This window comes from Alligator mississippiensis, chromosome 13, assembly GCF_030867095.1.
Source record: "Alligator mississippiensis isolate rAllMis1 chromosome 13, rAllMis1, whole genome shotgun sequence".
Classification (NCBI taxonomy): domain Eukaryota; kingdom Metazoa; phylum Chordata; order Crocodylia; family Alligatoridae; genus Alligator; species Alligator mississippiensis.
Genome location: NC_081836.1, coordinates 47,352,990 through 47,379,299, shown reverse-complemented (window position 1 = coordinate 47,379,299; position 26,310 = coordinate 47,352,990). Strand labels below are relative to the sequence as shown.

At 42.3% G+C, this 26,310-nt stretch overlaps 1 protein-coding gene across 2 annotated transcripts in view; it reads left to right on the top strand.

Annotated features, from left to right (window-relative positions):
- Positions 1 to 26,310, top strand: part of TECPR1 (tectonin beta-propeller repeat containing 1) — a 38,911-nt gene extending 12,601 nt beyond the window's left edge. The window contains exons 7-25 of one of the 2 annotated variants that reach the window (XM_006265277.4): positions 49 to 149; positions 2,182 to 2,283; positions 2,984 to 3,129; positions 3,885 to 4,411; positions 4,904 to 5,049; positions 6,978 to 7,133; positions 7,692 to 7,841; positions 8,847 to 9,004; positions 9,755 to 9,882; positions 10,177 to 10,279; positions 10,967 to 11,063; positions 11,467 to 11,546; positions 12,954 to 13,010; positions 15,923 to 16,097; positions 18,277 to 18,412; positions 19,682 to 19,774; positions 21,120 to 21,226; positions 21,939 to 22,058; positions 23,947 to 26,310. In XM_006265277.4, the coding sequence (XP_006265339.2) occupies positions 49 to 149; positions 2,182 to 2,283; positions 2,984 to 3,129; positions 3,885 to 4,411; positions 4,904 to 5,049; positions 6,978 to 7,133; positions 7,692 to 7,841; positions 8,847 to 9,004; positions 9,755 to 9,882; positions 10,177 to 10,279; positions 10,967 to 11,063; positions 11,467 to 11,546; positions 12,954 to 13,010; positions 15,923 to 16,097; positions 18,277 to 18,412; positions 19,682 to 19,774; positions 21,120 to 21,226; positions 21,939 to 22,058; positions 23,947 to 24,144 (2,780 nt within the window). In that variant the 3' untranslated portion in view covers positions 24,145 to 26,310. Of the gene's footprint in view, positions 1 to 48; positions 150 to 2,181; positions 2,284 to 2,983; positions 3,130 to 3,884; positions 4,412 to 4,903; positions 5,050 to 6,977; positions 7,134 to 7,691; positions 7,842 to 8,846; positions 9,005 to 9,754; positions 9,883 to 10,176; positions 10,280 to 10,966; positions 11,064 to 11,466; positions 11,547 to 12,953; positions 13,011 to 15,922; positions 16,098 to 18,276; positions 18,413 to 19,652; positions 19,775 to 21,119; positions 21,227 to 21,938; positions 22,059 to 23,946 lie in introns of those variants that run through there. The other variant, XM_019494671.2, reaches the window with a different exon arrangement.

Sequence of the window (26,310 nt, the reverse complement as noted above, 5' to 3'; positions counted from 1 at the left end):
ATAACGAGAACCCGATGTACAAGGACTCTCTATTCTGTATCTTTGCAGGAATTTCTTGGACAGTTGTGGAATCCCCAGGCTCTGAAAATGGGATCATGCACGTCGCTGTTGGAGTAAATGTGGTGTGGGCTGTTACCAAAGACAGAAAAGTAAGAGCTGTGTTCTTGGTTCTCCTTCCTGATATATGCACACTTATATAATGTGCACACACTGCACACTCTGTAATGTGGAGTCCTTTACTGTCCTGGGGGAGTCCAAGTGTTTCCTCCAAAGCTGAAGAGATGCTACACAGTTCTTTCTGGCTGAACAGCCAAGTAACCTTAATGTTTGTGTTTTTGAGATGCTGCTGAGCCACCCACTAGAACAGGAACATGGTCTAGCTAAATAGGGTGCTGGCGTAGGTCAAGGCAGAACTGCCAACAGTGAGCCAAACTCAAGTCAAACAGCAGTGAATGGATTCAGTTGGGCAGTTGTCAATCTCTGCTTTACACCACCACTACTACTATCATTACACTTCAGTCTTGGAGTCTCAAACAGCCTTAGTGTGCGTGGGTGGATGCAAGCTCAGTGTGTTTGCAACTTCAGGTTTCAGTGTGATGTCCCAAATTATCTTTTGTGCTGATGACAATCAGCCCCCTCTACCTACACTGTACTATGAATCTGACTAACAACAAATCTCCACTCTACTTGAAAAAAAAATCTTTGTTTGATTCCAAACACTAAGACTGCTGTAATTATCCTAGGTTCTTATTGTGACATAGTAGTTTCCAGGATTTCTGGATAATGTTATTAGTTTAACAGTAAACATGCGAATTTCTGGGGCTTGTATATAAGAATAAGTTATTCTGGGATAAGAAAAAAGTGAATTTAAATGTTAGAGTTGTTCTGGTATAATACTCCCTGAAGAGAGTTAGAGGGCCTTTCTCTGGTTTAACTTGCATCTTTGCAGAATTCTTAAATCTATTCCACAATAAATGTTGAATTTGCAGGACTTAGACTTAAACTGGTATAGCTGTACCAATTTAATTATTCCACTATAATTATAATGGCATAACTAGAAAAATTTACTGTGTACAGAAACCTTTAGTCAGCTTTGTTTTGGAAAGAATTATATAGTTACTCTAACAGGAGATTAAATTCATTGTATGTTTTGATTATTGTAAAAACCCTGCTGTTATTCTGATAGACATTTTATTATATCAGAGCCTAAAAAATGACTGAAAAATGTAGGGAAAGGGGGGCTTGAAAGCAGAGACTTTAATTAAGAGCCTTTTAGGCATGTGCGGTTGGGCTGTAAGAGAGTAATTTCCCAGTGTGCCAAAGAGACTAAAATTTTCTCAGGAAGTAGCTAGGTGACTCTCAGAGACTACTTGCCCTCTAACTTCTGAGAAGAGTTCTATGTAGGATGGGCTTGAGGCTTATTTATACCATGATGTAAGCCTTTTACACTGTGAAGGCACTCTAAAGGGGCACTAAACCTGGCAGACATGGCATTTACTTCTGAAAAACTGCCATGGTACTGGCAGAATGGTGCAAAGGGACCATAGTGCAAATGAAAAATCTGGCATCCTCTCCTTTATTCATAGCCAAGTCCTTTAGTATGTAAATTAGCAAAAGGTAGCTTTTGATAAGGTAAGATGGTAGAAATTGTAGCTAGGATTTTGAAAGGAACCTAAGGGAATTAAGCACCCATCTATCCATCTAAGTCTCTTAGGCCCCATTGAGAATCTAAGCCTTACAAGCTACTGCTAGCAGCCATGTTTGACATGCACACCAGTATGTGCTTCAAGTGGCAGAAGGCAGATAAAAGCACAGGCCTGGGGGTCCAGGGATATTCTCAGCTTGGAGGTGAGTTGGTACCTTTAAAGTGTATAGTCAGGTACTCCAGGGGCAAGTCTAACAATTGAACCCATTCCTCAACTGCATGGTCTTGTGCTGTGTAAAGGACATTATTCACTCTTATAAGTATTAATAAGACTGCCACAGTACACTTTGCAAAGGTGATAAAGGATTACAGTATTATCCCCACTTAACTGTTAGGAAAACTAAAGCAAAGAGATAAGCTCAAGGCCATGTGGTAAGAGAATAAGACCCAAGAGCCTTGACTCCCAACCACTTCTTTAACTCTAAGTTCCTCCCTGTAGGTAGGGCATATCCAAACTTTAATTTCATTTATTACAGGTGTGGTTCAGGAGAGGGGTAAACTCGCACAATCCATGTGGCACCAGTTGGATTGAAATGGTTGGTGAAATGATGATGGTAAACGTTGGCTTAAATGACCAGGTAAGACATCTTAGTAGTTGTACATGCCTGGATTCCTGCTGTGCAATTAGGCTACTTGCAGATGTTAAAAAAGGAAAACAAACCTCCTCCCACCTCCCCACCCCCAAAACCACACCTTACCTGAAGAAGCAGCATGTTACTTCAACCTGTCTCTGCAACGTCTGTATAGATCGTGTGCTTCAGTGGGGCTTTTTGGCACTTTTAACTAAAGCTGATTCAATCAACTATTAGATAAAAGTGCCATAAAAGCCCTACTAAAGCGTCCAATCTTTACGGATGTCAAGAAGGCTGGGTTGAAGTAACATATTGCCTCTTCTGGGCATGCACAGGGCTCAGCACAGGAAAAACTTGAAGCCAAAATACAGCCTACAATAAGCAAAAGGCCCAAATACCTGACCCACTAATAAAGCACACAAAGCTGAATGAAATCCCATGAGTTTGCAATGAGAAAGCATTTGGTGGATCTGTCTCTTGTGCATTGTATTTGAGTTAACGTTAACAGTACACAGAAGCTGTGCACCACACCTAAAATGGTAGCCCTAGAGAGAAACTCAAAAGATAAACTCTGGATTCAGGTAGGCTCTTGCCTGAATTGCCCTTTCCCCAAGGCTCCTTTTTTAACATGATGCCTATCTGCATGCTATTCCATTACTCATTTAGCACACAATGACACTCCCTTCAAAGCCTCTCTTTCCCGCAGGTCTGGGGAATCGCTTGTGATGATCGAGCAATTTATTTCCGCCAAGGTGTCACATCGAGTGAGCTAAGTGGGAAGACGTGGAAGGCGATTGTATCTGGCAGAGAGAGTGACAGATCTCAGACTGGCAGCTCAACTAGTCTGCTCAGGTACCGAATAAAGTACCTAAATGCTCTGAACTCTGTGATCAGGGGATTAGGATGCTGACAGAGTCCAGGAGGTATTTCTGTGAATACAGAGTACAGGGAGGCCCCTCACTAACCTGGAGCAAACCCTAGACTTAGATTCTCCTGCCATTATGTCCCAAAGTGCATTTATATTTTTTCAATTAAAAAGTACAGTGAATAGCAAACATCATTTTGAAGTAAGAGCTGATGTTCTCACATGGGAGTACAGTGCAGCCTTCTAGGAAGGCGAGCAGACCTGGGGTTTTACAGAGGCAGGAACTACAGAGGGCTATCATGTCCACGTATTGATTATCCGTCTCACCATTGCTGTCACAGCATCTTGCCACTTTCCTTCCCAAAAAGGATAAGTGAATGGCTCCTTGCCAAGTGTTGGCCTGTCTGCCATGAGACTGGGAATGTTGCATAAGTCTTCCACTACGCACTAGGAGTTAGTGTAGCTATGTAGAAACCACCTCCAGCTGAGAGGAAAGCTGCAGCATCAACAGACTCTAGGCAGTCCTGCTTGTTGTCTCTTGGCCAGAAAGATGGTGATTGTAAGATGGAGTCTGATATTTTGGGTTATTTCTGCAGGCCATGTGTTGTGCTTTCTTCCCTGGGGGATGGAACTGAGCCTTGGAGTTCTGAAACCTGAGTAGTTTCTGTCTATCTCTGGAGCTGTGCTAGCTAACAGTGCTGCGAATGATGGCCAATTAGTTATTTGTCTCTTTGTTCCCCAGTGCTGGCTGTTTCTTTAGTGATGAAGTTAGGGACCAAGCAAACTCAATCATTCAGAGTGATGGAGACGTTTCCTCGGATACCGAGAGCCCACGTGTGCCTCCAAATCATGCCGATGCTCCCCTTTCCGGAGCTGCTGTCAGCAGCAATGAGAACAACGCAGACTCGCAGAAAGAAGTGGGTACTCATCTGGCCGTGGATCCTCTGGATTCTGCTCAGGAAGAAGCTAATTCTACTTCAAGTAGTAGTGAGAAAGCTGGTCTTGAAAAACCCGAGTCTTCTGTGGACCAGGACACCCATCCAGCAGAATTGCAGTGGACAAACATTGATTTAAAGGAGGCCCATAAAAACCCAGTCCTCACCTCCAGCGCCTTCAGAGAAACATCCAGCGTATCTTCCCTTGGCTTGTTCCCAGTTGGCATTGAAGAACCCTACGGAACTGATGAGCACCCATTTTGGGCATGGGTATCCGGTGGAGGCTGCCTGGTGGATCTGCACAGCCCACTGAAATGGTTCACTATTCAGACAGGTACTTTCAGTTCCTCATGGTGGGGCCCTGATCCACAATTTGGGCCTATTTGTGATGCCATAAGAGAGATAATTATAATAAAATACTGTGCATTTAAAAAAAATAAGAAAAGGTGAGAGATCACCCTTGTACTAGTTATTTGTTACCTTTTGTGCGTGAGATGAATGCACTTCCTAGTACACGTATCAATTTTGGCACATTTGCCAGAAATATTATGCTCAAAATAATCACTTTGTTGATGTTTTGGGAGTCCATTAGGTCCTTCTGGGAGCTTAGAACAAAATGGTGTCATTGTATAATTGAATATAAACCAAAAAGAGTCAAGGGGCCTGTTATGACTCCACTGATGGTGTTGTAAAGGCAATGTTACCCCCAGGACTGCTTTAACCCATTGTGTTTAAAGCAACAAATTATATTCCCTCAAGTGTCTGGTACTTCAGAGAATTGCACTCAGAGCTCACTTGGCTGTGCTGCTTTTTGGCTATGCTCTAGGTTTGTCGTCTTCTGTGCAGTCCCTTTCTCTGTCAATCACTCCAGCCCAGACAGCGGCTTGGCGAAAGCAGATTTTCCAGCAGCTAAGTGAAAGGACCAAACGGGAGCTGGAAAACTTTAGGCATTATGAACAGGCAGTTGAGCAAGTAAGTAGGGATGTCTCATTTCCTTTTCCATTATTCTCATTATCGTTTAACCATTTCAGTTTTGGGCATCATTGATAATACCTTCCAGTATGTGGCCTGAAACCTACTGTAACTTCAACCTTGTATCTCTTTACCCTTGAATCCCGATAATCAGATCTGTCCATGAGCACCTGGGCAAAGCCTCAGTAAAACTGGAAGCTGTAGGAGCCACTAAATGTTAAGCACGTATGCTCTTATGTAAATGCACTGGCTAGTAACATAAAAACACTTTCTTCACTAGAAAACAGAAAGCTTATCAATGCCAGTGCACTTACCACTGAATGTCCTAAAGCTTTTTTTACCAGGGATGTAAGTCTCTGAACTCAACAAATTCAGGCCCTTCTGCTTGCTTTTGACTCTAGTGAGTAACTCTTGTTCTCTCCATGACCACCAGAGGGAGGACAGAACATGCCCCAGCAATTATTATAATAGGATTTCAGCTTGTCTTCACCATTATTATCACATAGAATTAATTGGGTCTCTTCATAAATTCCATTTAAGATTTAGGACCCTCCTTTGATAAGTGATTTAAATTGTCTTATCTTTATAAAATATTAAAATACATTGAGTTTTCATTTGAATTTCACAGTGATTTTTAATTAGGGTTACCATATTTCCAGTTCCAAAAGAGAGGATACCTGCAGGGGGACACCTGACTTCCAACTCACAGACCCCCTGGCCCTGCCAGTGCCCTTCACTCCCAACCTGCAGCCCTCCTTCCCTGCTGTGCCTCACTCCCTACCTACAGAACCCTGGCCCTACCAGTGTCCCTCACCCCACCCTGGGTATGCTGGTGCCCCTCACTCTCAAGCCACATCCCCCCAGCCCTGCCGGATCCACTCACTCCCAACCTGCAACCCCCTGCTCTCCCCAGCCCTGCTGGAGGGGGCAACTGAGTCCCAGACTAGTGACTCCAATTTGTGCAGGCGGTGGCAGAGTGAGTCCAGCTCCAGCACAGGCTGGAGGAAAGAGGAGGGAAGGCCTGTGGCCCCCCCTGCCCCCATCCTGGGCTGGGGCTCCTGTGCCACACCAAGCAGCCTGGCCACAGTCCCCATCCCTCCCAGACAGCATCTTCTGGCTTCCCCACCCTCACAAGCATGGGCACTGGCCCTGGTGCCTCTGGCCCAGCCATGGAGCTTCCCGCTGCCCCCAAAGGATTCGTCTGCTCCCTTCTGTTGCTGGAGGGCAGGCACCATCCCTCCCGACCCCTCCTGCCCTGCCACAGCCTGAGCCCAGACAGCTTCCCCCAGCACTGCCAGGCAGCCACCCCTCTCCACACTCCACCCCCTTCCCCGACAGTCCCCAAGCCCTGGCCCTCTAACCCCCGCTCCCATAGACTTACCTGCATCCAGCTTCTGGGGCTGCTCCCACCACCCTGCCTGGCTGGCTGCATGCAGCCACGTGCATGTGCACATGCAGACATACGCAGTGCCCCCTGCCTCCAATAGCCCCACCAACAGAGCAGAGCAAAAGCCCAGACACTGGTTCAGATTTCAAAAAACCACCCAGATGGAAATGGGAGGATCCAAAAAGAGGTCATGTCCAGGAAAACCCAGTTGTATGGTAACCCTATTTTAATCAGATTTAATAGAGGATGGTGTTAGAAAGTGCAATCTTAGTTAGACTGAAACTGCTATATTTATTTTTATTTAAATTAATACTGTATGCAAGACACTAGAGTCAAACAATCTCTTTGTGATTTTCCAGCTCTCTGCATATTAGCAAGGCACATATGTGTTTTTCACCCAGCTTTGCTAGTCTTCAGCTGATCACTCTCTACCTTCTGCTTCCTATTCCTCAAAGTGGTACAGGAAGAGCCAGCAAGGATTTTGGGAAGGGGCCAGGCAGGTCTCTCAGCTTCTCCTTGTGATCTTATGTTTCTGCTACAGTCTGTCTGGGTTAAAACTGGGACCTTACAGTGGTGGAGAAGCTGGAAGCCTCATAAATGGATGGATGTTCGAGTGGCTCTTGAGCAGTTCACTGGGAGTGATGGAGTGCGAGACAGCATTCTGTTCATCTACTACATGCATCATGAGGAAAAGAAGGTGTGTACACCTAACAAAATGTGATCCCAGTCTTACATTTGATAAAAGGAAATTTATGAATACAAAAGAGAGGGTTGAGTGGCTTGGAGGAAGAACATTTTCATAAATGACTTTTCTCATCTCTAGATTACCAGTTCAAAACTGATCCAGGGCATTAGGGAGTGAAAACTCTTTCTAATACTTGTTTCAGCCTCCTGTTAAAAAGTATTTCAGTGAGTGGGTGTCTACAGAAACCACCATGAGCATTATATCAATTAACAATATTGTTAATAACCCAGAGATAGCCCAAATCTTGATGCCTGGCAAGAGGAGTAGGGTTGATACACAATGATGGAGTGGTCCAGAAGATAGATAGGACCTCTGTCATACCGAGTCATAAGGCTAACCCCATTTCCTGAGCACTTGCAACCAAAAAACAGGGTGCCTTCCAAGATGATACTGTGTCCTCCTTCTGTTCCAACCAGGGACTGCATAGGGCTTAGTCTTATAATTATACTGACTTCGAGGGAAGCTTTCCATGAGTTTGCCTGGGTTACAATGCTCTTTCTACTGTCTCAGTACATCCATGTGTTCCTCAATGAAGTCACCATTCTGGTTGAAGTTTTGAACGACTCCAAGCACTCCTTTGCCCTGTACACACCTGAGAGAACGAAGCAACGGTGGCCAATCCGCCTAGCAGCTGCGACAGAACAGGAGATGCACGACTGGGTAACTGCCAATCTGGTTATTTCTTAGCACTTGGGTTGTGTAAGTTCTGAGCATTAGGCTTACAAGATTTGGGCTCTTTGGCCATTTCTACATTGGAGAAACCAATTTGGGGGGCATAGGATAATCCACCTGTGCTACAGAAGTGTTGCCATGGCTTACTCGACACTACAGTAAACATCTGAAGCTGCCTGTTATCCCTAGTGCAAGCGATCCCATGATAACACCAAGAGAATGGCTTTTTTTCCTCTGAAATCCCCTAATGCGAGCAAGGTCATAGAAACCACAGACAGAAGTTGTGGCACGGTCACCTCAGCCTGTCCTTTCTTGAGAACTGTAAGTAAATTGAGTACTGTGCAATGACCAGACCTACAGATAACCTTAACAACTAAGGTTTGCTCTGCTCTATGCAGATGTTATACCTCTTATAAGGAGTTTAATCTAGTAGACCAGGGGTCAGCAATCCAAGGGCTGGATCTGGCAGGTGGAGCCAGTGGATCTATTTGTCTTGGTGGTGAGGGGCTTTGCTGGGCAGTGGAGAAGCAGTGGCAGGGGAGAAGTGGGGGCCCTGTCCTAGGGCTGGCCCACCTTGGCTTATTCTGGCCCACCACCAAAAAACATCTCTGACCCCTGCAGTAGGCCAAAACTTTCCTGCTTTTCTGTATGCATTGAGCTGGGTATCTGCCTGACTGCTGCTCTACAGCACAGAGATTGCTGAATTTCAGCAGCAATGACGAGGTTTATGTTTGCACACCTCCACACGTTCTGAAACATTTTGGGATCCTGCAAGGTGCAATAAACATATCAGAGTCCATTAATCACATCAATAGTAATGAACTGTGATATGTTTGATCTGAACTCTGCTAGTTCACCACAGAGTTTTAGGAGTGTAGAAGGTTAACATCTTTTCTCTCCCTAGCACTAGATCATTAGTGTTAGATAAGAAATGTGTTAGAACATTAAGACCATGACCTACATCGAGCTCTTCGTTCCTTCCTTGTACCATAGCTTGCTTTGCTGAGCATGTGCTGCTGTGAAAGCAGACGGATTCAAGGCCCTCCTTCCCATCACGCAGTCTGGTCAGTCACGTGCAAAGGAGACATCTTTGTTAGTGAACCGAGCCCAGAACTGGAGGCTGCACCACACCTGATACCATGTGACCAAATGTAAGACATTTCTGACATTGCCACTCGCTAGCGAGTGTATCATGAAGCCAGAATTTTCTTTAATGGGCAAGTCATTGGTTTTATACACAGCATGAAATGCACGGTATGCTGCTGATGTCAGCCAATAAATATTTCCCTTCATTCTTGTAAGTGACATGAAGTTTCCTAGGATCACATTTTAGTTTTCATATATTTGAGCCATGTTTTATGACTCTGATCTATCTGATCTCATTTAGCGTGACCTGAAACAGCTTGCAGGACCAGGCCCTAAATTGTCATAGCCATATAAATGGATGGTATAAATGGAGTTGATAAATGAATAATGAATATAATGTGGGAACTGATTATTTAATAACCCCTAAATCAGAAAATCTGGAGTCCCAAATCCTGTATCATTATGCAGGGCAGAAGAGGCTCCATAATTATGGTAAAAATCCTTATAAGAGCATCATAATTAGTCATTTAAAAAAAACAGACAAGAAATTTAACAAACCATGAAATTTAGAGTTGAATTTTAATGAGAGTGAAACATTTGGAAGCCTGCAGGATTGCAGTAAAAGCAGTCAAGCTGTCTCCAGTTACTATAAGTAGCAGATCAAAGGAAGCATTCTGAACTGCTTGGACCAAAGCTGATTGGGCTGACCTTTTTTCTTTGCCCTTACACAGTCAAAATTCAGATGTAACAGAAAATGTGACTTGCTCATGAGTATGCTTATGAATGGATTTTAAAGTGTTGTCTCTTCCCTTCAGGTTTTGGCGTCAGATAGGAGGGCATCTCCGACTGATAGAATGCAATAGCCAGGGCATAGTGTGGGGCATAGGGTACGATCACACAACCTGGGTTTATACTGGTGGCTATGGAGGAGGCTTCATTCAAGGTAAGGAAGCATGTTTCTTCCACCATGGTGTTTAAAAGTCCCTGTGTGACATCAGCAGAACCAGCTATTTCAATCTTCCATTCTTGTAGCGCTCTTCTCTGTAGAATTTTGTGAGGGGCAGATCCCATCCCTGCAGGGGAAGTTGGGCTTTATATCTTGGTCTCAAAACGAGCAATACAATATTCATAAGTGTTGCTGTATACCTGCCAAAATTGAGACTATGGCACCTTTCATGCTTTTTCTTTCCCTAAAGTTTTGGCATTGCTTTTAATCCCAGTGGTTTAATTCCTGCAGGATTGGCCAGTAGTGCTGATAATATTTACATGCAATCGGATGTCAAATGTGTTTATATATATGAGAACCAGCGGTGGAATCCAGTCACTGGATATAGTAGCCGGTAAGCTATATTTTATTAAATAAAAAGCATGTAGTTTTATTACATTTCTCCATCCAAGGTATTTTTTAGAACTTATTTCATGGGTAGTCTGTAATGTTTAGTATTAAGTTGGGTTGGAAACTACATGGTCTTTAAGGTCCTAGTGTTGTCAGTGTTCATTAAAGAAGGCAGTGTTACTCATCTTGCGAATGCATTTCATCCACTCATCAGGAGCTCTTGAAAAACAGGACCACGTACATTGTGCACTGCTCAGCAGAATGAACCTTTGATCCCAGCTGGGGCTTGTGGGCATTACATTTAATAACCTGTTATAAAATTATTTAATAACATTGTTTCATGGTTTAATATAATGAGAGCCAAAACATCTTTGCCCTTGCTAAACAAGGAAGACAACATTTTTTTCACACTGTAATAGGTTAATACATCTTCTTCTCCTCATGATGCACATAATAGAATATAGATGGATGAACAGGATGCTGTCTCACACTCCATCACTCCTGGTGACTAAAAGTAATGTTGACTGAAGTGCTTTTTATTGTGTCTTGCATTCACCCTATATTTCTTAATAGTTAAAGAATCTAATGACTAAAGAGTGTGTTTAACATATGAGTGCAGGACATACTACCTGAAAGAGAAAGATTTTATTATCCTTTAACATTCTCTCTGCTTGTATGTTGTTTGTTACAGGGGTCTGCCCACAGATCGGTATATGTGGAGCGATGCATCTGGTTTACAAGAATGCACAAAAGTTAACACAAAGCCTCCATCACCGCAGTGGTCTTGGGTAAATTTTGTTTTTAAATGAATTCTTTTTAGAAGAATTAATGTTAGAAAAGTAATGTCTACTGAATAGACCCCCCTGGACTGCAAATTTATTCCTGACTTTGCCATAACTTGTGTCACTTAAACCTCAATTATTCCCTATCCATAAAATGAAGATAATCTTTCCTACCTCCATTCAATGTTCTTGGACTCCTTTAAGAATCCAAACCTAAATGTTTATAATACCATGGGACCCAAGAATAAAAAGTGCTTTTGATATGCAAAGTTGTACTACAAGTATTATTGCAGTATACTCTGCAGCAGGTAAAGTGCAAAAAATGGACAGTAAACATTAAAAAGAAATTCCCATGTCATGCTTTTGCTTTCTGTTGTGCTTCTGTTAAAATTTAATTTCCTGACTGTAGGTGTCTGACTGGTATATTGATTTCAATGTCTCTGGTGGAACTGACCGAGAAGGCTGGCAGTATGCCGCAGACTTTCCAGCGTAAGGAGTTTAATTTTTTGTACTTAATATCCTGGGTGCCAGTGTGCCATGTTTAACCCCTGAATACTTAATATGTGTTCATTTGCCATGCTGTGTTGGCACCTTGATTTTTCCCGCATTGTAAAATGAGGGGGAGAGGACTGACTATGTAATATGTATGAATTAGAAGTATTACTCTCTATAGATGTTTAGAAGGTAGACAGTGGGTAAAATGTAAGTCCCACAAGACAAAGCAAATGTTTTCTAGCGTTGTAAGGTGCACATGCTTTTCTGTAGTGGGTAGTTTATCACTGGCCCAGGCCAATGCACAGTATCCTCATAATGTTGTATGTTAGAAGTTAGGGGCTAAATACAGACACTAAAACAGCCTGAAGCTGAATCAGTTCAATTTCACAGGTTAGTCTCAGCTGTGTAGATTGAACTGATAAGCAAGTGAACAAATATTCATTTTGATTCCAGAAACACAGCCACGTGCATGCAGTAGCTCAGGCCAGAAGCTGGGGGGTGGTGCTAGAGCATGCTTCCCTGCTTAGCTGGAGCAGACAGACTGAGCCAAACCTAGCTTGCCTACCCTGCAAGGGGCGGGTTGCAGGGGAGGTCCCACCAAACATCCTGGGATGCTTATAGATTCATAGGTGTTAGGGGCTGGAAAGGACCTCTCGAGATCATCAGGTCCAGCCCCCCTGTGCTTGGGCAGGAAATACTGCTGGGGTCATGTCACCCCAGCAAGGTGAGTGTCCAGATGTTTTTTTGAAGATATTCAGAGTAGGTGATTGTACCACCTTTGTGGGGAGTCTATTCCAGACCCTGGACACTTGAGTTGTAAAGAAAATTTTCCTTATGTCTAATCTAAAGTGGTCTTCTAGCAATTTATGACTGTTAGTCCTAGTCTTCCCCTGGGGAGCCCTGATGAACAGATGCTCTCCCAGTCCCTGATGTGGGCCCCTTATATACTTATAAGCTGCCACCAAGTCCCCTCTGAGTCTTCTCTTTTCCAGGCTGACCAGACCCAAGTCTCTCAGCCTTTTATTGTATGGCCTGCTCTCCATGCTGGGGAATTAACTTGAATCTGGAGGGGATCTGGGACAGAAGTTCAATAAACTGATTTAATCTGAATCAGCTAAGTCTGATACTATATCCATCCAGGTTTATGTTAACCCAGTTTCAGCCATTTTGAAAGTGGTTTACATGCACTGAACTTCAGTTTTGTTACAGATCTGAACCAGTTTCCAACTGCTTATGCTGGTTTATGTTTAACTTCTGTCCCTAGCCAGGGAGTTTTGCACAAAAAGCAGGATAGAAAATAACAATGGGCTTAAAAAGACTCAGTGCCAGCAGGCAATACTTGAAATCAGAAGGATTTCAGAATCCTTACAGTATTATTAAGCCATATATCTTCTTTGATAGATCCTACCATGGCCACAAGACAATGAAAGACTTTGTACGACGGAGACGCTGGGTAAGGTAAGGGACTAAGATAGAAGATAATTTCAAAAGTTGTCTGTTTATTCCCTGAAATATCTTGCAGTTCATGGGGAAAACTTCTGTCTACTCACTTGACAATCGGTACAAAAGATATAATCTGCAGTGGGGCAGTCTGTGGTCTTTAGCAACTATTTGTATTGTATTTTTCACTCCAGGCTTTATGAGCAAATATCATCAAAGTTTTAAGTGCAACTCTGTGAGATCTTTCAGCAAAAAGACATCAAGGTTGACTATATGACTAGTACACATTGTTACAAGGTTAGCTAGGTCAGTAGATTGCTTATAACCAGTCATGGAAATTAACTAGTTAAAGAAATGGCTAACTTTTAACTTTAACTAGTTAAAAAAAAAAAGGGTTAACTTTAACTTTTTTTAAAGTATAAGTTAAAAGTAAAAAAAAAAAAATGAAATCCGACTTTCCCAGAGTTTTTCTTATCTGATAGCCACTCTCTAGGACTTACATGTAACGATATTTCTTTATTGAAACTCTAGGACTTCTTGTTCGAGGCAGAGAGTAGTGTGCTTTCCTATGAGATATGGTCTTTTAAGAACTACAAGTCCCAGCGTTCCTTAGTTCATGCTGGCATTTTCTGTGCATTTGCAGAAGTCAACAGGGCAGCCAGTTGGCTGCAGGAGAGGGAACAAGCACAAGCAAGCAGAGACATTGATCCCAGTAAGATTGGGAGCAAGTAGTGAGGGTGAAGCAGATAATGACGTTTTAATTTTAATGATGATCAGAACCAGCAGCCCAGGGCCCAAGAAGTTGAGCATTACTTCTCATCTGTGAGAAACTTATCTGAGATGTCACCTACTATGAAAAAACTATTCATCCGTTATAACACAAGCATTCCCTCATCTGCCCGTGTAGAGCGATTGTTCAGCATTGGAGGCTTAGTTTTGCAAGACAGAAGAGGAAAATTGTCAGATGTAAATTCTGAAATGCAGGTTTGCTGAAGTTCAGTAAGCTAGTTTAAAAGGTTTCTGCTATGCAATTGAACCTTCTTTTTCTCATTTAAACTGATTTTCTCATTTCAGTCTAATTTTGATTTTCAGACACTTTCATTATTTCTAATTCAGATGTATTTCGTACCCTTTTGTTACCTTTTTGAGCAGTAAAAATTGTAACAACAAAGGTTTTCTGTGGAAACAGCTTTCATTTGTCACCTGGCTATGAATATCTCCTTTCTGTTATTCTGGTATACCTATATGATGCATTGACTTTTACAAAGTACTTCACTTGGAGAGGGTGAGAAGGATCTAATATTACATAGGTATTGGTAAATTGTTAGTCTGAAAACCATATGACAAGTATAACATTGTTTTCAGGTAAAGCAGGGTGAGTGCTGAGTAAATTAGTGGGCTTCTGTGGGCTTATGGAAAAGAAACCCACTCATTCCATTTGAAAATGAAAAATGATGCTAAGAGGCAATTCACCATGTTTCACGCATTTCTCACGAATCATCTTAACTTTTTAACTAGTTACTCCCTTTTTAACTTACCTTTTAACTAGTTGAAAGTGGAAATATTTAACTTTTAACTTAACTCAAGTTAATTTTAAAGGCTGCTAACTTTTAACTTTAACTAGTTACATTTTTCATACACTTTTCCCATGAGCGCTTATACCCATGCTTTGCATGCTAATAGAATTACCCAGCTATAAACTTAAATGCAAGCAGAAACCACCTACTAAGTAACTGATGAATTCTTAACATCGATTTAAGCCAGACTACACTCTGATTGGCTGGAAACAAAAAAGAGAAAACCACCACTGTATTCTAGTTTAAGCAGGAGGAACCTATGTACCCCAGTGTATCCAAAAGGAACTTGGGCTAACATTGAATAGCTTCAGTTTTCTTGGATGCTTTCTTGTGGCAAGCTATCAAACAGGCGCACTAATAAGGAGCTGTAAGCCTACAAATTGCATGTTATTCCCCTGAAAATTTAGTTTTTGTTTTGTGCTTGCAGGGCCAATGTTTTGGCTCTGGACTTGATTCTTCCTTCTCCTAAGCAAAGCCTGAGGGCCTTAAACTGTTGTTTTATTGTACATCCTGTAACTGCAGATTGCATTCAAACACTCTAAAGGGTGATATGACATACGTCAAGTTGAGAACCATCCTTAGAGGCAAATGTTTCTGTCAGGGTACAAACTTAAATTTGAAAGCAAATAGGAAACTGCTTAGGGCTACATCCTGGTTTCAGGCTGGAGGAAGGAGGAATGCTGTTTATTTTTTGGCAGTGGGGAGGTAACTATTCCTATGATGAACTTTAGTGTAACTTCCCTAATATGCTGCTTGCTTGTATATCCCTAATTCCTTACTTTTTACTTGGTAGAAATTGAAACAATGTTGCTTTCCAGAACAGTCCATTAAAATGAGCTTTTTCTGTATCTCTTAATGGGAAATTGCCCACTTTCCCTTCAGTGCGCTAACTGCTGAACTGTTGTCTTTGGATAGCCCCTTCCTGAATCAAGTAATGAAGATGCTCCCACTGCCAGAACAGAGGAGGGAATGGACCAGCTGCAGAGTTTTGCTTTCTACAGTGGAGTCCCCAATCTCTTCTTTGTCTTGATACACTTGGCTATGATTAAAAGGGAGACAGGAGAGTAGAGCAAGCTGCAAACTCCTTAAAGGCCTTGCTTTTGCTTCATTAAAAATTCCTGACAAATTACCACTCTCGTCTTGATCTGATATGCTTCAAAACTTGATCCAAAAACCCCATGCTGTTTGGTGTCAGCCCTCTTGCAAACAGGAAATACTAGTTTGCATAATCTCCACTGAACAAAAGGGTCTGGGGATTATTTCTGCCTGAACTTTAACTGCTCCTGTCAACAGCGGAGAAAATGTAGTGGAGAAAGTACATATTCCTAAAACATTGTGTTTTTTCTTCTTCAGAAAATGTAAAATAGTCACCAATGGGCCATGGCTGGAAGTGCCTCCCATCACCTTGTGGGACATCTCCATAATCCCCAGTTCAGCTGCAGATGAAGAAGACTCCATAGCTGTCTGGGCAATCAGTGACAAGGGAGACGTGCTCTGCCGCCTTGAAGTAACGCAGCAAAATCCAGCCGTGAGACTTCTTGTTTATCTTTACTGTCTCATTTATATATAATTAGTGTATATTGGCATTCAGTTACTTCTTGTTCTCTCAAATGACTTCTCTGGTTGTTTTCCCCTTTGTGCTTCAGATTTGAAGCTCTTTGCCCTCCTATGTAAACCTGATTATTCTTCAGCTGCCTTTTCCTGTTGCAACCTTTTTCTGGCCCTATACAGTCTCCATCCTCACCTAGTGCTACCTCCTAGGCTTGGAACAGGTTTTCTCCTACTCCATATCTCTCCCTAAGACCCATTTCCTTCACTTCCCTTTCCATCACTGAAGGCTCTCCTACTACCTTCTCTTTGAACTGCTGGTAATAATCTGATTTAGATACTAAGCTGCTCCAAAGAAGACTGTTCAAATTATGGCTTCACTTGAAAACCCACTGAAGTCAGTCTTTCCATTAACTTCACTGGACTCTGAACTGAGCCCTGTTTGTTATGTAAAGACCCAATATCACCTACGAATCCTAATATAGTTAGCAATAGAATTACATTTATTTACAAACTGGAGGAAAGACCGCAACACAAGTTTCTCAATCCAGTAAACCGTACAGTGGTCTTCAGTAGGACTACTTGCACTCTCAACATTAAGCATGTGGTTACCAACTTTACAAGATTAGGACCAAGATGCATTATTTTACAAAACATTTGTTTCTAGACCTGGCTAACATTTTTCATTTCTTTTCATATTTAAAGTTTTGAAAAAAGTAAAAAAATTCATTAATATTTTCTGTTTTTTTCTATTAGTTCTGTCTAGGAATTGTACTAATTATGATTGAAATATTAACACCCTTACAGAAAGTTCGCAGAACTGAATATTGGATTTCAGCTATAGAATAATCTGAACAAAAGAGTGTTAAAAAGGGTCTCTGGCCCAGATCATCAGAGACATTTGGGCATCTAACTGCCACCAGTTTTAACACACAGGGCACTTCTACATGTGCAAATGCTGTAGGGTGGGTTTGCTCTATAGTAAGTTACTCTAGAGTAAACCCACCCCGGGCAGGCATCTACACTTGCAGGGATGCAGGAACAGATTTGTTGCTTCTGGCAGCAGTCTGCTCCTGCCCCCTCCGGCCTCGAGCTCTAGGGTCCCCCTGGGTGCTAGCCCAGGGGCTGGGAGGGAATATGGGGCCAGGAGACAGCTGTCTTCTGGCAGGGGCTGGGAGATTGCTCCCTGCCCCTGAGAGCTGCCACTGAAGCCCGGGTGGGGACAATGTCCCCCTGCCCCAGCATTTGGGAACTCCCAGCCCTAGCTCCCCAACTGGGGGCAGAGGGCTTGGAAAGAGCTGCAAGGGAGGGGCAGGTTATTCTCCACCCAGCTAGGGGCTCTCTGCTAGATGCCCCACTGGCAGATTGGAGAGGGACCTGCCGCCCTCCATCCCTCCTCTCAGCTCTTTTCAAGCCTCGTGCCTCAATCGCCCAATCGGGGCAGGGGGCTGGGACCTGCCCCTGATTGAGACAGTTCCCAGCCAGCCCCAGGCTGCAGGGGAAGTATCTAAATGCAGCCTGGAGCTGGCTGAGGGCTGCCCTGTTCCCAGCCCCTATTCTGTGGGCAGGGGTTAGGGGCTGGGACCTCCCTGCTGCCAGGGCAGGGGGACATTGTCCCCACCTGGGCTTCAGTGCCAAAATCTGTCCTGGCAGCAGGCAGCTCCCAGGGGCAGGAAGTGATCTCCTGCCCCCCTGCTGTCCAGCTGACAGGGAACAAGTTTGCTCCCTTGTCAGCTGTCTATATGTGCCGTACTGTGCAGTAACTAATGTGAATAAATTTGCTATTTGTATTTATAGGTAGCAAATTTACTTACTATTAGAGCATATTACTGTGCAGTAAGTGTCTGCATGTGTAGACAATGATGCTTACTGTGCAGTAATTTGCACTAATATTGAGGAAAGCATCTCGTGTAGACACGCCCACAGTGTCCAATTTTAAGCTCACCAGAGTCACTGCTTTTACTGGGAGTTTGGCAACTAAATAAGTTTAACCACCTGGGCCTCTGTGTCTAAGTCAAATGGTTTAATTAAAACTATTATTCAAAAGCTATTTTATTTTCGAGGATTTTCTTTAATCAGGTGGTGAGTAGTCAATAGGCATACAAAATCATTTGGTTCTCTAATAGGGTTGCTTTTACAAAACTGTTGTCATTCCTTAGGGAACATCCTGGCTTCATGTGGGAACAGATCAACCCTTCATTTCAGTATCAGTTGGAGCTTTTTACCAGGTCTGGGCCATTGCTCGAGACGGCTCAGCATTCTACCGTGGTTCAGTGTCTCCTAAAAGACCTGCAGGTGAGTGCTGTCCTCTGTGGCAGGGCTTCTCACAGTGAAAGGATAATGAACCAAATGGGTGCAGGGCTGAGGCATTTGGATGTTGTCACTGCAATACCTGTGAGGCTGGTACAGTCTAAACGGCGTACCGTAGCTTACATTCATGTGCATTAAAAAGCATAAATTGAATGTGCACAGACCCATGGAATGTATTCCTCTTTCTTTGCTGCACAGCTGGGTAACTTCTTAGATAGCCAAGAAAAGTTTCCTAGCCTCCCCTACCAGGCTGTGCCGTTTTACAGAGGTGAAAGCTATCCCACCTTGAATTTCTCAATCCAAACTCCTAGGAAGTCAGGTTAGAGAGAACCAGGAAGTATTTTACCCACCAAAGTGCTGAAAATGCTGAGTTTTGCCTGAAGCAGATATTGCTTTGCCTGAAGCAGATTCTAACTCTCATGGCATAGTTCGAGAGGGAGTGCTTTGGCTATGCCTGCCTTTACTGCCAGCACCTCTCATAGCAGTTAGTCATATTTTGCTGCAGCCAGAAAAGCTGTAAGACTTTGGAAGACTCTTTTTAAGGTGGTTTCTGCCAGAGTTCCTATCATACCCTTCCCATCAGACAAAAGTCTTTTTTACCCCACAGCTTATTTTGCCAGTTTAGACTCTTACAAATTCCTGTGATTTCAACAAAAGAATTTGTAAAAGTAGCAACAGGAGTTTTCAAAAAGAAGTCCAAAAATCACTGAAAACCCAGTCTTATTAAATCCCAAAGCTCCTCTGAAAAGCCCAGCTGCCGTCCTTTTATTTAATTTCGAAAAGACTGCGTGGGGTCCAAACTGATAGGAGGAGCAGCTTTTCCCAGCTCATGTGCCTAGCCACACAAGATTACTATTTATCTTTGCACAGGTGTCTACTGGGGAAAACTTAACTCTCTTCAGTAGAGATGGGTATCAGTAACTACAATACATGTAGGAAAGCAGTGCCTGAAATACCTGATCTACATGAGAGATTTCTTTCCAACAGACAAGCAAAAGGGTACATTGAAAAGTAAACATTTTAATGAGGACACTTAATTTTCTACTCACTTCACAAGACTGTATGTTACAAGAAAGTAGTTCTGCATCACTATAAAGCCTGGCTAGTAAATACACGATTCACCGTTGTCTTGTATAGATGGGTATTTTTATGCTTGTGAAACTCCAATGTCCAATACAAAGCTTATTTGGTATACTGCAATATATTTTTATTGGTGTTTTTTCAGCACCTCCTTCAATTATTTCCAACTTCTAGGTGATTGTTGGTATCATATTCCTTCACCTCAAAAGCAGAAATTAAAACAAGTCTCAGTAGGAAGGACATCCGTGTTTGCGTTGGATAAAAATGGTGAGTTGTTTTTATTATTTATGTTACTAAATGACAAGCACTGAATGACCCAACAGAGGTCTGACTGTTTTAAAATGAGGCTCGGAGCCAGATATTCAACTGGTATAAATTGGCATTGCTCTAATGAAGTCAGTGGACTATGCTCACCATGCAGTCCTCTGTCTGGGTAATCTCTCACAGCTGTGTTTGTATTTTCACGTAGCTAGTATCATGGGGTGTTTATACACATGCTCTGGGAGACTATGTGCACGCATGTGGGGGGGATGCTTTAATTAGAGCAGCTTGGAGCATCTCGCATCTCAAGAGTTCCTGCACTTCAGAATGGCAGCAGAGGCGCTTTATCTAAAGCTTGTTGAATGAACTTTCGATAAAGAGCTCCAGCTGCTTGAAGCTGATGAGATGTTGGAGGCTGCTGGAGCACGGTAATTGCCTCACTCCAGCAGACTCAATTAATCGAGTGTGCTCCAATGTGCTGTAATTACAGCATGTCAGAGAAGCCTTGCTGCTTGTGTGTAGGCACCCATAGATAACATGGGACACTGCATGTGCAACGTTTGTTTAATTCTTTGCTGGACTTTCCTAAAGAAGAGTTTTGTACCTGAGGATCCCTGCCAGAAACCCAGAAGTGTGCAAAACAGCAGGAAGTGTAGTGTAACATTCAGAAAACCACACCAAACAAACTGGTCTACTGTCTAGAGACAAAATTAAAGTATTCTTTCAAGTTTTTAACAGTGCAACCTTCTTCCTGAGAGATTTCTTCTTCTATGCTTTACTTTAACATCATTGGTACACCTTGTTCTTTATATAGACTTAGAATACAAGATCTTTTCCCCCAAGGAGGTCTACAAATTTGAGTTGTGCCATCCTTTAGGAATCTTGTAAAAGGATAAATTCCAAAAACATGAATTACATTTCTCTAATTCTTAACACATGGGGGGAAAATGCAACCAGATCCCCTAAAGCAGAAGTTAGCCATCCAGTACCTGGAGGGATTCTGCACTGTTTTGGTGGGAGTTGTGGAAGGGGTTTTAGTAGTACTGTTGCATCTGGATGGTGGGGAGAAGTGGTAGTGACAGCAGCAGCAGCAACACTGTAGGAGGGGGAGCAATGACTGCAGCTCCAGCAGCAACAGCGTAGGCTGGATTGCATGTTGCCTGCACTGAGAATTAAGCTCCGTTAAAGTGGCCTCTGCTACAAAAACATTGCCAACCCTTGCTGTAAAGGATAAATATGTATTACCACTGATCTTATAGTGCTTAATATCAGCCTCCTATGTAATCAAATCTGTGCTGTGAGTAAAAGACCACACTTCTTTATATAAATTAAATCCTGTCTATTTGTACAGGTAATCTCTGGTACCGTCAAGGAATCACACCAAGCTACCCTCAAGGATCTAGCTGGGACCATGTGTCTAATAATATTCGTAAAGTTTCTGTAGGGCCCCTGGACCAGGTCTGTATTAAATTCCTTTGCATCTCATTAATTATAAATAATATGGCAAAATCCTCATTAAACACTGGTTTCTCATCTCATTTCTTCCATAAGGCAGTGATCTAAATGCATCCTAATGGCAACCTGAGAATTAAGGCATAGACAGATGAAATATTTATATACTAGTATAATTGGTATTATACCTTTATTTAAAAACAAAAAAAAGGACAGATGATGTAAACCCTTGTAATTAGAGATCTTGCCCTGTAAGAATCAAGCTTAGGTTTAATTTGTCCACATCAGTCCTGGGACAGCAGTTTGCTAAAGGCAAACAAGAGTGCTCCCCTACCACCTAAGGGCAAGGCACAGTAGTAGCTATTGCGTGGACAGCTGTCTGTCTGTGTCCTAAATCTGGTGCACTGATATACAAACTGCTATACATTACACCAGAATATGTGTACATCTGTCCATGCCCTGTGAAATAGTAACACCACCTTTTGCTGTCCCACTGAGACAGTGTAAAAAGCATGGTTTGTAAACTTGTCAAGTCTTACTGCCTGGAATTGTTTTCACTGCCAAGATGTGCTTTGTTCAGGTTTCTCTCTGCCCAAATTAGGTGGTTAATGCTGTAAGTAAAGTCACTGAATCCTATCACATGGACTGTTCTTGTATGGATTGTCACAGTTTTCATTTGGGGAGGCTAAAATACTTCTTTTCTATTTCTTTTTAAAAGGTCTGGGTGATAGCTGATAAAGTTCAGGGAAGTCACAGCCTAAGCTGCGGGACAGTCTGTCATCGGAAAGGAGTTCAGCCACTGGAACCCAAAGGGCTCTCGTGGGACTACGGCATTGGGGTAAGTGCTGAAGGCAAAAATTTGTTCCAGAGTTAGTATCCAAATAGGTTTCAATTTTGGGGCACTGTCAGTTTGCTCAGCACTGTCTATCAAGGACAGTAAAGAGACTTGGAGAGAAAAATAATGTTTTTATTTATCTGTTAATTTATTATCTTCTATTTTTTGTTTTCTTCAGGTCTTCCTTATTATTGATTCTAAGAAATCATTTTTTAATGATTAATTATTATGTGAGCTGGGGCACTGTGTGCAGATCACTGTCTCTGGGATACACACATCTCAAAAGTTTGTGTCCTACAGCTCTCAGCTGTGCCAAGATTTTGGTTTGCAGCTGGAAGGGTTAGGAAGTTTGACCTGCCCTGCTCTCAAGGTTCATTATTTTAAATAGGAAATTAAAAGGTTTGAACAGAACAATTTAAAATACAGGAACTAATATAGCAGCATTTAAAAAAAGTAAGTTTTGGCCTGTATGTGATGATCCCATTGCTCTCTATTGCAGTTCTACAGCATTTAGAGTGCAGCTTTTAAAAATATTTTTGGAGAAATCCAGACCACTTTGAAGGTGACAGCAGAACTCCTCTTGACCCCTTGAGTGAAGTCAGTAGTTCACCCAAGCTCCATTCTCTAAAAAAGTTGGTTCCTTGCCTTGTGCGCCTCATTCCTTTTAGTCATTGTGACTAAGGTACCCAGGAAATAAAAGCCTAGGAGATTTGACCCCTTTGTTTTTGTGGAACCAGTAAATCTACACAGCTCCCCTGGGAAGTGACTATATTTATTCACATGACACATCCCCCTGAATAAGACATACACCTTGTTTTGGGAAGGCAGAATCCAGAAGCGATTTTCCCAGTCTTATCTGCCACAGCATGGGCTCACTCGCTGCATGGAGCAGAGATGGGGTCCATTTCCTCGCATCGCTCACTATCCATCTGCAGCTTTATAGCCCCCCTCACTGCCAAATGCTACTGGCAATTTGGCAGTGGCTGTAAAAAGAGTAAATCTCTATCTGCATATCACAGGGCAAAGGTGAATGACACTGGACACATCTACACAAGATATTTACTGTGAAGTTGCCCAATTAGCTCTGCAGTAAATGCATTGGCTCTACATGTGTGGCCCTGTTAGGCCACAGGAAACTAATAAACTCTGCAGCAGGATAGTATTTGTACTGTCCTGCTGCAGAGTTTTTTCACGCACAGCAGCGCACATGTAGACACTGACCCAGCTGGCTAGGGTATGAGGGTGCTTCAGTGCAGGGGCTCCCTGCTGGCTAGCCCTGAACTAGAGCACCCTTATGCCCCAACCAGCCCCCCTGCAGAACATTTTGCTGGATCAGAGCAGCCCTAGGCTGGCAAACTGACACTCCCCCTCTCCCCTGGGCCTTCTGCCAGCCTGGGATACTCCAACCTGGCTCAACGTGCTGTGGTCCCAGGCACACATTCAAATGGAATGCCCAGGAGCAATATACTCCAATGCAGTATGCACCAGAGTTTATTGCTGCAAATTAATTGCTTGTGTAGATGTGCCCGTGGCTAAGTGGACTCTGCCACTGCTCCATGTGGCCAGGACCCAAGCACAGCCTGCAAAAGCCATTCCAGCATCTCCAAGCTTCCATTCCAGTGTGGCAGTCACTTGTCTTGTGTAATCATACCCCAATTGGATGGTTACTTTGAGTTAAAGGTGCATGTGGTGTGTGAGTAATGCGGTATGTGTGATATGATGTCAGGGTTTTACCAGAAAGCCTTTCTTTCAAAGAGTCCTAGGAGGGAATTTTCTCCCTAGATAGGATTTGAATAAACACAGTAAGTTCCTTGTTCTAAACAAAGTATTGAATCACATTGTGCAACTGAATTATGATGTTTCCTTATTATTATTTTACATTTTCTGGTAGGGTGGATGGGAACACATTACAGTCAGAGGAAATGCAACAGAAGCTCCTAAGGTTGCTTTACAAGATACCTCTGAAGAACATTTGGCAAAATCATTAGATCCAGAAGATGGGGAGAATGGAAGGAAAGGAGACCAATCTAAAGCCAACGTTATGGTTATCGAAGGACAGGAACTAGACAGAAATGCTGTTAGTTGTTAATATGTTCTGTCGCCTGTATACTAGGCATTGCTCATTCTCAAAACAATGTAAAGAGAAACAAACTGTAGGACTTATCAAACTGACATCATTACTGCTCAGAAAAAAGTAGCTCTCTGATAATTTTGATGTATTTTTAGACCTGGAATTTGCTATGTGCTTTTTAATATTAAATAGCTTCTACCAGTGTTGATGAAGAATGACCTGAGAGAACTGACACACAATTTGTCAGAGCAGACAGGCGCTGCTAGGAACCATAAGAAAAGACCCTTGACATAGCTGCTGTAAAACCAGATGAATGTGACTATCTTTGCAAACTTGCATTGCATATTTATTTTTTATAAAAAATATTTAATCTCCTTCCCTACATCCCTCATATATACATGCATCTTGTATACTATTCTCCAGTTTCTTCCTTGGATTTTAAAAATTGTATCAATGTGATTTGATTTACAGGAAGCTAAAGCGATTGCACAACAGCATAAAATACATGGCCCAATTCTGCAGACATTTTTGGAACCAGCAAATCTTTTCTTTTGCAAATCCTACTTATGCCTGTTCATGCCCTTTATCTGCTACCTTGACTCGGGGCAAAGTAACATTCTATTTCACAAATACTTCCACAGATTTCAGTACAATGGTATGGTCCTGTTCATTGTGAATAGGGATGGTAGGACCTGGGCCTAAATATCAAACCTAAGAATGACAAATCTGCTTTTTATTTCTTCCCTTGTCCTGATACTCAAAGGCATTAAATGACAAACTCCTACTAAGGTAAGGGGGTGTTAGGCATCTAAATATATTTAAGGATCTGGGCAATACTCCAACTGCTTACAAATCATGCTTTTGTATGAGTCTTTTTTCTACAGAGAGAATGGAAAGGTCATAAGTCTGATTTTAACATTATACAGATAGAAATCCAAATTAATTCTATGAAGCATGTGGAGTTCTGCCCCTGCGCACTTAGCCTGCGGCTCTGCTGTGAGTTTGAACTAAATGTTCCATCTTGATTATATTTCCAGCTCTTCTTCTAGTGAATTAATACATCACTGTAGTGCTAGTGCTCAAAAGAGAACTTCCACTTTCATCCTTCTTTGGAATCTTAGTTAATCTTAAATTATTATCTAATTTTTTTTATTTTAAAACTAATCCTGTGGGTGCCAGTCACCTCCCTGAAAGTGCTGAAGCCAACTGTCTCCCACTGGTTTCAGAAAGACACCCAACACTTGGCAAGGTCAGAAGCTTGGAGATTCTTGTTGAAGGACTGATCTTGTACCTTCAACTCCATGGGAGTTCAGTGAGAGCAGAATCAGGGTCAGAGGGCACTTTTACACATGCTTCGGGGGTGGAGGGTGGCACTTTAATTAGAGCGGCTCCAAGAGTCGCTGGTACACTGATACGTGAGACGCCATGATGCTTTAATTAGAGCGGCTCTTAGAGCCGCTCTAATTAAAACACTGCAGTGTCTCATGTATCAGCATCCCCATGCTTAAAAATGGTGGCGGGGGGTTTGTTCAATGAGCTTTAGTTCAGGTGCCTCCGCTGCCATTTTTAAGTGTGGGGATGCTGATACACGAGATGCAGGAGGCTGCTGGTGCACAGTAATTGCCATTTTCTAGCAGCCTCTGCACTCATGTGTCTAATTAGTAGCACTCAAGTGTGAGTTTACAGCCTATTTCCCTATTTTGTGTATGTGATTGTATATGGAGTTATTTTTTTATGAATTACATAGTCTGTTGTGGTGTCAAGTAGTGCATTTGTAGATGTAAAGCTGTTTTGTTTGCATGTATTCCAAATGTATATTTGATATTTTAATGCCAAGAGAAATTGTTTCAAAAGTCCAAATGTGAAATAAAGATTCTTAAATATCCAATATCCTATATTGTCTGGGCAAAATGCCGACTTTCCATTAAGTAATTATAGTTTTCTGTGATTTTTACATCTACATTGTGGTGTAAATATTTAGTGACACTGTATTTGCATTAATTCCTATAAATACTAATATGCATTTCTCACATTTACTCTTAGATAATTTACTAGGCTTGCTTTTTCTCTGCACTATATCAGAAGGTCATTGATACTTTCCTTTTGAATATCTAATGTTTACATGTTCAATAATCTAGTCTTATGTGTTGAATACTGAGTCAATAAAATTTGTTCTAAAATTAA